This window comes from Psammomys obesus, unplaced genomic scaffold (genome assembly GCF_907164565.1).
Source record: "Psammomys obesus unplaced genomic scaffold, mPsaObe1.curated_primary_1811, whole genome shotgun sequence".
NCBI lineage: Eukaryota > Metazoa > Chordata > Mammalia > Rodentia > Muridae > Psammomys > Psammomys obesus.
The window spans coordinates 131374-142239 of record NW_026589652.1 but is presented as its reverse complement, the minus strand read 5'-3'; the positions used below and the strand labels follow the sequence as shown (position 1 = coordinate 142239).

The 10866-nt window shown below is 38.9% G+C and overlaps 1 gene segment (V, D, J or C); it reads left to right on the top strand.

Moving 5' to 3' along the window:
- The first annotated feature begins 9319 nt into the window (after positions 1 to 9319).
- On the top strand, positions 9320 to 10702 carry LOC129675158 (immunoglobulin kappa variable 4-1-like). The segment is given in 3 exon segments: positions 9320 to 9395; positions 9579 to 9880; positions 10658 to 10702. Coding segments are annotated over 3 exon segments (423 nt in total).
- The last annotated feature ends 164 nt before the right edge of the window (positions 10703 to 10866 follow it).

Genomic DNA, 10866 nt, shown 5'->3' with positions numbered 1-10866 from the left:
GTCTGCCTGGGCAGTCTCTAGAATTTCTTTATTTTTTGTCTCTAGAATTCTTATAGCTTGCCTTGTGTCAGAGATACAAGTGATGTATAGAGTAGCCCCACTCTGCACTATAAATGCAGAAAACAGTGAAGCTTACTACTTATACACGGGTTATTTCATCTGTGTGAGCAGGAAGGAAGTGAAGAGCATGTCTATTTTTCTCGTGGAGACTGAACTGCATTTACATTTCTATGTCCTTGGTCCCAATGCTGTCTTAGGATTCCAGGATCATGGTATCTTATATTTCCACCAGATTCTAACTTTCCTTGTGAACTTCTGTCTGATGCTCCAGGCAGCAATGAACTTTCTGTCCACTGGCTTTCTTCAAAAGATAGTACTTTATCCCGGTTGATCACAGTTTAGGTTGCCCACTCCACTTTTGAAAGGTATCAGATAAAAATTCAGTTTTACTCTGTGGCCTGCTCTTTGATCACTTTCCTTGGGTAAGATGAACTTGCTAGGCTACAGAGGAAGAGAGTGCAGGCAGTCCTGAAACGACTTGATAGTCTGGGGTCAGTTGGTAAGAGAGGAGGGCACCATTTTACTGAGGACTAGGGGAGGGGGGTAAGGAAATGAACCAAGTAGAGTGGGACCTGGACGAGACAATGGAGAGGGCTACCATGGATATGTAAAATTATTAAATTAATAAAAAATTTAGAACCAAAAAATTTCAGTTTTAATTTGACCTCCACTGCTTGGGAATTCAGCTTCTCATAATATGTTTTTTTTTTTTTTTTCTCCTAATACTTTAGAACTGTTGATTCTCTAGATTCTTGGTAAGGACAAGAGATATGAGGAACCAAAACCGGTAGTACATCGCCTTTGAGATCACGATGTGTCCTTTGTATTTTAGTTCATACAAGGTATGTGTAGGATTTATCCTGCTAGTGTTTTCTTCACTATTCAGGAAGTTCTGACTTGACCTGTGGAGATGGATGAATCTCAGAAACAACTATAAGAATTTAATGTTCTATGTGAGAGATAGGGCTTGAGGTGGGGCAAGGATGAAGAGACTGAGAAGAGTATTTGCTTATACAGCTCAAATTTTACCAGTAACAGGTAAAATTTATCCCTGATAGAACAAGGAGCAAGACAGATAAGAAGGCTGCCTTCTAGGACTCTACCTTGGATAGTGTCCTAGCTTGCTTTCTATCACTGTAATAAACATCATGACCAAATGCAAGTTGGGGAGGAAAAGGCTTATTTGACTTACAAGTCCTGATCACAGTTCTTCATTGAGGGAAGTTAGGGCAGGAACTCCTAACAAGAGTAGAGACAAGTATGAAAGAAAGATAATTATTGGCTTGCTCTCCATGGTTTGCTCAGTTTGCTTTCTTCAAACTGTCAGCATCATCACTGAGGAATGGCCTCACATATGGTGTCCTGGTCCTTTTCACTACAATCATTTATTAAAAATGTTTTGTCTATGTGCAATCCCATGGAACCCATACCTCAATTAAGGTTCTTCTTCCTTTCTTGTGTCAAGTTGACAAAAATTACTAAACATCACATAGCACAGAGAGTAACTGTATTCCTAAATATGTGAAGTCCAGTGTGAAGTCAGCAGGCATGGCTCAGTCTCACTGAATTCATCCCCAATCTAAGGTTTCGTGCTGTTCCTCATGATGAGAACCTTGCAGTATTTCCTATTGCAGACTTCTTTGTTGAGCTTTTTTTATGCTATTAGTAATACTTACTATTCCTGTGATAATGTATATTTTCTCCTCCCCTTGACTTTAGATTCCTTTACTGTGTAGAAGACTTAGGGAAACAGCAGAGTTTCTATTACTCTGGGGAATACTGCATCCTGGACATGGTTTTCTTATTCCTGAGTTGTGGCTTTACAGGTTTCCATCAGGATGCAACATTATGAAGGACAAAACCCTCAGGTAAAGAAGACCTATTCTGAAGTGAGTGCCTGAGAGAAGCTGGAAAGTGACTGTGAGGTGGAGATGCCCCAGTGTCCAGAGGAGATTAAAAGAGAAAGACCTGTGTGAGAGGAAGGGGAACAATGGTGGAGAGAGTGAAAGAGAAGAATGAATTTGAATTAATCAAACCCTCTTTTTTCCTACTCTTTCTCTGTTTCTCTCTCTCATTTTTTTTTATTTTGATCACATATCTTGTCTTTGAAAAACACTGAAGAACACAGAGGAGACTAAGGAGACAAGACAACCCCATGCAGTATTCTGTGTTGGTGCTGTTAAGCTGTTTTTCACTGTCCAACACCAAGTGCTAAGCTGTTTCTCTCACAGGAGTCCCTGAGTCAGGCGAAGGTGGGTAAAGCTGGTTTGTGATGAGTTATTGTTCAGGACTCAATCGCTATGGAAGGCCTTTATAGTCTTTCAAGACAGTGGTAAAATGCACAATATTCAGGCTGAGAGTTTGCAATAACGAGGGTGAAGTTTGTCCCAGATATGCTGACAATGAATCTGGTGGGGTCTCCGCTAATCTTGACTGAAGTGTGGTAAATGAGGGACTTGATGGTCTTTCCTGGACTCTGCTGGTCCCAGGACAGGTACCATCTGTGTAGAGGAGGCTCTGACTGTCCCTGCAGATGATGGAGACTTTCTCTCCTGGAGAAACCTGAAGGGACTCTGCTGACTGGGTGAGCATGATATGCCCATTTTAAGCTATAATCAGAGGCACACAGGGATACAGAGAGTGTGTGAGATGTTAGAGCAGAGGTTCCCACTATTAGGAGGCCAGGACCTGTCAGACCTGTGCTGCAAATGGCTTTTACTCCTTACCAATCTCGAGGTCAAAATCATCTTGGCATGTTATTTCACTTGTGGCACATAGGAGGAGAAGGAGTGGGGCTTCCACCATCTTGCTTCCTCTCAAGATTCTGAGAATGCTCTGGCCCAATAAAAGGCTTCATTTGTAATTCCTGATCACAGGGATGGGCCAGTGAAATATGTTAATGCAAACTCAATGAGGATGAAGGCTGAGCAATGGTATGGAGGGCTGTGGTCACCCCTGTATCTGGTGTTAACCTCAACCTTCCATCTATTGTGTGCCTTTACCCTTATCCGTGAGGATTTCCTCTGGTAGTTCCACAGGCACTGTGCTTATTGTTTGACAGCCACTGCCACCTCCAGTGTGAACAACAGTCTGGGGCCCATGGAGATTGCTCTTTTGAATTAATATGTCTGAAGAGTGGGGCCATCAGCAGCCCCTTAGCTGCAACCGTGACTGAAGTTTAAGGCCCAAGGCTGCTCTGGAGGTCTCAGACAAGGCTCAGTTGCTCCTAAGACTGTGGAGCATAGACTCTGCTGTTCTGGAATGTTTTGCTCATCCTTTATCTAGGAATGTGCTCAGCTGTCACCCAGACACAACTAATGTCACAACTCAGGAAGCTGGCTACAATTTCTTTATTTTTCTATTTTTATTTTTTTAATTAAAAAATTAATTTTTTTATTAATTACAGTTTATTCACTTTGTACCCCAGCTGTAGCCTCTTCCTGGGTCCCCTCCCAATCTCACCCTCTCTCCCTCTGCTTTTCCTATGCATCTCCCCCAGCCCGTGGATAGGGGAGGTCCTCCTTCCTTTCCATCAGACCCTATACTTTCAAGTCTCATCAGGACTTGCTTCTTTGTCTTCCTTTGATGACTGGTAAGGCTGCTCCGTCTTCAGCGGGAGATGATCAAAGAGCCAACCCATGAGTTCATGTCAGACACAGGCCCTGTTCCTAATATTGGGGAACTGTCTTGGACACTGAGCTGCAATGCACTTCTGTGCAGGGGTTCTAAGTTATCTCTGCGATTGGTCCTGGTTTGGAATATCAGTCTCAGAAAAGACCTCTGTGTCCACCTTTTTTTATTTTATTGTTCTTCTTGTGGAGCTCCTGTTCCCTCCAGGTCTTTCTAGCTCCCACTTCTTCCATAAGATTTCTTGCACTCCACCCATGTTTGGCTATGAATCCTAGCATAAGATTTGATACGCTGCTGGATGGAGTCTTTCAGAGTCACTCTGTGATAAGTTACTGTCCTGTTCTCTGTTTTCTCCCTCTTCCGATGCCCATTTCATTTGCCTTTCTGAATGAAGATTGAGCATCTTATCTAAGGTCCTCCTTCTTGATTAGCTTCCTTAGGTGTACAGATTTTAGTATGTTGATTCTATACTGTATGTCTAATATCCACTTATTAGTGAGTATATACCATTTGTGTCTTTCTGCTTCTAGGATATTTCACTCAGGATGATCTTTTGTAGATCTCCCCATTTGCCTGTAAATTTCATGTTTTCTTTGTTTTTAATTCCTGAGTGAGATTCCATTGTGAAATGTTCCACAATTTCTCTATCCTTTCCTCAACTGAGGGACATCTAGTTTATTTCCAGCTTCTGGCTATTATAAATAAAGCTGCTACAAACATGTTTGTACAAATGTCCTTGTTAGATTCTTGAGCATCAGATATATGCCTAGGAGTGGTATAGCTGGTTCTTGAGGTAACACTGTTCCTAACTGTTTAAGAAAGTGACAGATTGATTTCCAAAGTTTATGTACCCACCAGTAATGGAGGAGTGTTCCTCTTTCTCCAAATGCTCTCCAGGATGTGTTATCATTTGAGTTTTTGATCTTAGCCATTTTGATGGGTGTAAGGTGAAAACTCAGGATCATTTTGATTTGCATTTCTCTGATGAGTAAGGATGTTGAACATTTCTTTAAGTTTTTTTTTTTTTTTCCATTTGATGTTCCACTATTGAGGATTCTCTGTTTAGGGCTGTACACTCTTTTTGATTGGTTTACTTGATATGCTGCTGTTTAATTTCTTAAGTTCTTTATATAGTCTGGATATTCACCCTCTGTCAGATATAGGGTTGGTGAAGATCCTTTCCCAATCTGTCGGCTGTCATTTTGTTCTGATTGACAATGTCCTTTGCTTTATAGAAGCTTTTCAGTTTCATGAGGTCCCATTTATTTATTGTTGATCTTAGAGCCTGTGTTGTTGGTGTTCTGTTCAGGAAGTTGTTTCCTGTGCCATTGATTTCAAGGCTCTTCCCCACTTTATCTTCTAACAGATTTTGTGTGTCTGTTTTTATATTGAGGTCTTTGATCCACTTGGATTTTAGTTTTGTGTACAGTGATAAGTATGGATCTATTTGCATTTTTCCACATGTAGACATACAGTTAGTTCAGCACCGTTTGTTGAAGATGCTATCTTTTTTCCATTGTATGATTTTGGCATCTTTGTCAAAAATCAGGTGTCCATAAGTGTGTGGGTTTATTTCTGGGTCTTCTATTTCTTTCCATTGATCCACCATTCTGTTTATATGCCAGTACCATGTAGTTTTTACTACTGTTGCTCTATAGTACAGCTTGAGATCAGGGATGGAGATACCTCCAAAAAGACCTTCTATTGTAGAGGATTGTTTTAGCAATTCTGGATTTCTTGTTATTCAGTATGAAGTTGAAAATGTTTCTTCCCAGGTTTGAATAGAATTGTGTTGGTAATTTGATGGGAATTGCATTGAATCTGTAGATTGCTTTAAGTAAGATGGCCATTTTTCACTATGTTAATCCTGCCAGGCCATGAGCATGAAGATCTTTCCATCTTCTGATATTTTCATTTTTCTTTCTTCAGAGAGTGGAATTTTTTTATATAATTCTTCTTTATACAGGAGAGCTACTTTTTTTCTTTTTGTTTTTAGTAGGTTTTATATTCAGCCACTTTGCTGAAGGTTTTTTTTTTTTCAGCTGTAGGAGTTACTCGGTAGAATTTTTGGGGTCACTCCTGTATTCTATCATATCATCGGGCAAATAGTGATACTTTTACTTCTTACTTTTTGAACTGAATCCCCTGGATCTCCTTTACTTGTCTTATTGCTCTTGCAAGGACTTCAGGTATTTTGTTAAAAAGGTATGGAGAGAGAGGGCATCCTTGCCTTGTCCCTGATTTTGGTGGGATTGTTTTAAGTTTCTCTTTGTTTAGTTTGATGTTGGCTATCGGCTTGCTGTATATTGCCTTTACTATGCTTAGCTAAGTGCCTCGCATTCCTGATCTCTCCAGGACTTTAAACATAAATGAACATTGGATTTTATCAAATGCTTTTTCAGCATTATGGAGATTATCATGTGGTCTTTTTCTTTCAATTTATTTAAGTGGTGGATTACATTGATGGATTTTCTGTATATTGAACTACTCCTGCATGCCTGGGATGAAGCTTATTTAGTCATAGTGGATGATATCTTTGATTTGTTCTTGGATTTGGTTAGTGAGTATTTTATTGAACATTTTCGCATGACTGTTCATAAAGAGAGATTAGCCTGAAAGTCTCTTTCTTTGTTGGGTCTTTGTGAAGTTTAGTTATTAAAGTGAATGTGGCTTCATAGAATGAATTTAGGAATGTTGCTTCTGATTCTGTTTTGTGGAATAGTTTGAAGAGTATTAATATTAGCTCTTCTTTGAAGATGTGGTAGAATTCTGCACTGAAATCATCTGGCCCTGTGCTTTTTTTGGATGGGAGACTGGTGATGATAGCTTCTATTTCTTCAGGGGATATAGGACTGTTTATTTGATTTACCTGTTATTGATTCAGCTTTGGCAAGTGGAATAGTTGAAGAAAATTGTCTATTTTATTTGATTTTCCAATTTTGTGGCATATAGGCTTTTGAAGTACGACCTAATGATTGTTTGGATGTCCTCAGTGTCTGTTGTTATGAACCCCTTTTCATTTCTGATTTTGTTGATTTGAATGGTGTCTTTTTTGCCTTTTAGTTACTTTGGCTAAGGGTTTGTCTATCTTGTTGGTTTTCTCAAAGAACTAGCTCTTGGTTTAACTGATTCCTTGAATTGTTTTATTGCAGCCCTGATTTTGATGGTTTCCAGCAGTCTACTACTCCTCTTGGGTATGTCTGCTTTTTTTTTTTTTTTTTTGCTAGGGCTTTCAGGTGATCCTTTAATTAGCTTGTATGAGATATTTCAAATTTCTTCTTGAAGGCACTTGGTGCAATGAACTTTCCTTTTAGCACTGCTTCCATTGTGTCCCATAAGTTTGTGTATGTTGTGCCTTCATTTTCATTGAATTCTAGGAAGTCTTTCATTTCCTCCTTTATTTTTTCTGACACAGACTAAAGGGCTGAAAAAAGCTTTTCCAAGAAAACAGAACCAATGAAGCAATTTGGAGTTGCCTTGTTAATATCTAATAAAATGGACTTTCAACTAAAATTAATCAAAAGATATGGAGAAGGATAGGTTATTGTCATGAAAGAAAAAATCCCCAAGAAGGACATCAAAATCCTGGCCATCTATGCCCTAAATACAAGGGCACTCACATTTAGAAAAGAAACATTCTTCTCTCTGTCCAAGGATCAGTGAGCCTTTCCTTACTTATCTAGACTTGAAAGCCTAGGAGAGCTTTCAAGGGCAAGTGGGTAGTTTATTCTTTTATGGGAAATACTACTTTGAGACAAGTTTAAATAATTATTTTCTGCCACTTTTACCTATCTTGATAGCATGATTTTAAAGGTGATTTGACAGAAAATATTATTGCTTTTATGCCTGTGTTCACTGGCATAATCAGTAGTTTGGAAGCAACTATAATTTTTTTCTCTTCATATCTTTAAATAGATAATCTTTAAATTTCAATAATGGTCTTATTTTTCTTTACTGAACTTCTGATTTACTTATGAATAAATATTACCTGTATATAAAATTTGTGTGTGTCTGAGTTATTTATTAAAACTGAAAGTACTCACAGAAATCACAAGGAATTATGTTATGTAAATGTACACTTGAGCTAGGCGAGAATTCATTAAATTTTTGGCCAACCCTGAATCAGCAAACATGAAACTGATGCATATTCACCTGACTAAATCCATCAGTCTTCATGTGTTCTGCATATTAACAGAACACACATCGGTAGCAGCAGAGCCTCAGAGAGCACCTCCCTTGTCATCTTGTATTTGTTGAAAAATTAACTGTCTTGGCCTATACTTATTACACATAATGTTGAACTTTATGAAAACAATCTTTCCAGATTATGCTATACAATCCTAGTTATGGCCAATACTAATGATATTTTATGTCAAAGCGACATAAACTAGAATCATCTGAAAAGGACAAACCTCAGTTGAGAAATTGCCTTAGTACTACTGGGCATTGGGCAAGACTGTAAGGAATTTTCTTAATTAGCAATTGATGGGGGGAAACGCAGTCCACTGAAGGTGATTCCAGCCACTGACCCTGGTGGTGACCCTGGGTTCTGCAACAGAGCAGCCTGAGGAAGCCATGAGGAGAAAACCAGTAAGCAGCACTCCTCCATGGCCTCTGCTCAGCTGCTGCCTCTGGGTTCCTTCTCTGTTTGAATCCCAGCCCTGACTTCCCTCAGTGATGGACTGTTACCTGGAAGTGTAAGAAGAATAAATTTTCTCATTCTTTTAAGTTGCTTTTTGTCATGATGTTTTATCATAATAATAGTAATCCTAAAGAAGAGACACTCTTTATCCTTCTCTTTCTATTTGTTCCATGTTTCATTTAGCACAAGTTTCCTTTCCTCATTGAGTTTCCCTTCTGTAATAATACTACAATTGTGTTCATGTTTTTTAATTATCTTTAAAATACAGGATTCATAAACGAGAGGCTACATGTAATAGTTTTGTTACTAAGTTGTAAGTCACCTCTGCCTGTTTCTCAGGATCAGAAAACACTCTGAATTCTCCCTATCTGCTCTCCAAACTAGAGTCCCCAAAAACTCACTCAGTACTTTTTTACAACAGAAACACATGCTCTTACCCACTGATCTGGCACTCTACCACCAAAACTTTCTGTTTTAATGTTTATCCTTCTTTATCTTCTCCATTCCTTCTCTTCTCTCTACATTTCCCATTCCTCCCCAATCCAAAATTCCCTCTTCTTCTCTCCACCCTACTCCTTCTTTCCTTTCTCTCACATCTTCTTCTGCTTTCCCTTGTTTCTTTCTGCCGTTCTTGATGAGGATGATTATTGTTTCCTCAGGATTGTGATTAAAGTTTTTTCTAGAATTATTTCTGTAAAATTCACTTTCTATAAATGGATTTGATTTTAAATGGAAGTCTGTCATGAGTGCATCTCAATATTTGTGATTTGAGAACTCTTAGTCCTTGAGCTTCTATGTTGACTTTTTTCCCTAGTGCTTGCTTACTTGCTTTGATGATATTTTTGGCTGTAGATTTAACCTGGATACTCTCACACAATATTACACAGGCTTAATACTTTCTCATTTGATGACTACTTTGCATAGGTCTGTACAAGCCAGCACAGCTGCCCATATTTTATAAACCAGAACTTTGCAGTGAGAACTGAAATGCTTCAGACAAGCAGTGGAATCAAGATGGAGTCTCAGACTCAGGTCTTCATATTACTGCTCCTCTGCATGTCTGGTGAGATATTAAAGAGTATTAGAATGTCATCAAAATAGTTCATTTTTAGGGGAACAGCTATTTAGTATAGGTATCGAATAGTATGCAGGCACTTGCACTAGAAAAGGCATTTTTGTCCCCAACATTGTATCAAGAATTCTTTGTGTGTATATGTGTATACTCATTGTGTATTTCTGGTTGCAGGTGCTGAGGGGAACATTGTGATGACCCAGTCTCCTGAATTTATGTCCACATCTATAGGAGACAGGATCATCCTAAGCTGCAAGTCCAGTCAGAGTGTGAATAAGTATATAGCTTGGTACCAACAGAAATCTGGGCAGCCTCCTAAACCACTAATCTACTATGTATCCACTTGGCACACTGGGGTCCCTGATTGCTTCACAGGCAGTGGATCTGGCACAGATTTCACTCTCAGCATCAGCAGTGTGCAAGCTGAAGACCTGGCAGTTTATTACTGTCAGCACTATGACAATACTCCTCCCACAGTGCTTCAGCCTCCAACACAAACCTCCTTGAGAGTCTCACCAGCTGCCTGCACCACACACAGACCTGGCCCTGTACACTTCCCCCTTCTGCCTGAGATCTGCTATGCATGACTAATTGATCCATCCTTCAGTAGAAAGTTAATAAAGTGGTGGCCTCCATTCTTCCATAGTGTTTGCAGCTCAGGTGCTTATTGATAAAAAGTGGGAAGCTAACTGAAGGGATTTGGATGTTGTGGTGTTGCACTGAGAAAATACAGTACAAGCAAGAAATATCAGTGAAGGTTACAGTGTCATGCTGGGTTTAGATATCTCCTTGTTAAGCCTTTAAGCAATAATGAATCTGTATAAAAATTTGATAGAATTTCAAATCATTTACAAAGAATACAGAGCCATGAGATTATTAGTTTAGATTAAGAACTCTCAAGCAATTGGTTTTTGACCTGGGTAGTGGTCATTTTGTATTCAATTCTTTCAGAGTTGTTCAAAGATTTATTATACAAGCTGCAAGAATTAAATCCCTTTAAGAACTTTCAGAGTTCATTCAGTATAATGCTTACAATATTTGTGCTAATTAATCTTTGAAAATATTTAGGACACATTTGCTGATTTATGGAATCTTGCAGTCTCTTAGCTATTCAAATACATGTACATACATCTGGTATTAAAAATTTAAAAAGTAAAACATGGAGCATGTTGGGAGACAGATAGACCCAATGCTCTCTCTGAGGTCCCCAAGAAAGGACAAAGAGAATTTTTTTTTCTGTGTTTTTGTCCAAGGTATTCTTGACAAGGTCCAGTCTGAACATTGGGCCTGAGCCTTGAAGCAGTTAAGGTTTCAGCCCTTGGGAACTGGGCTTTGTTCTCTGAAGGGCAGTTGTGAGTGAGGCATCCTGTGTTTTCTTTGTTAACAGTGTCTGATTTAGCTCTCTTCTCACATGGATCCAACACCTCCATTCAATAATATAGAAGATGCTACACTTCTTAAT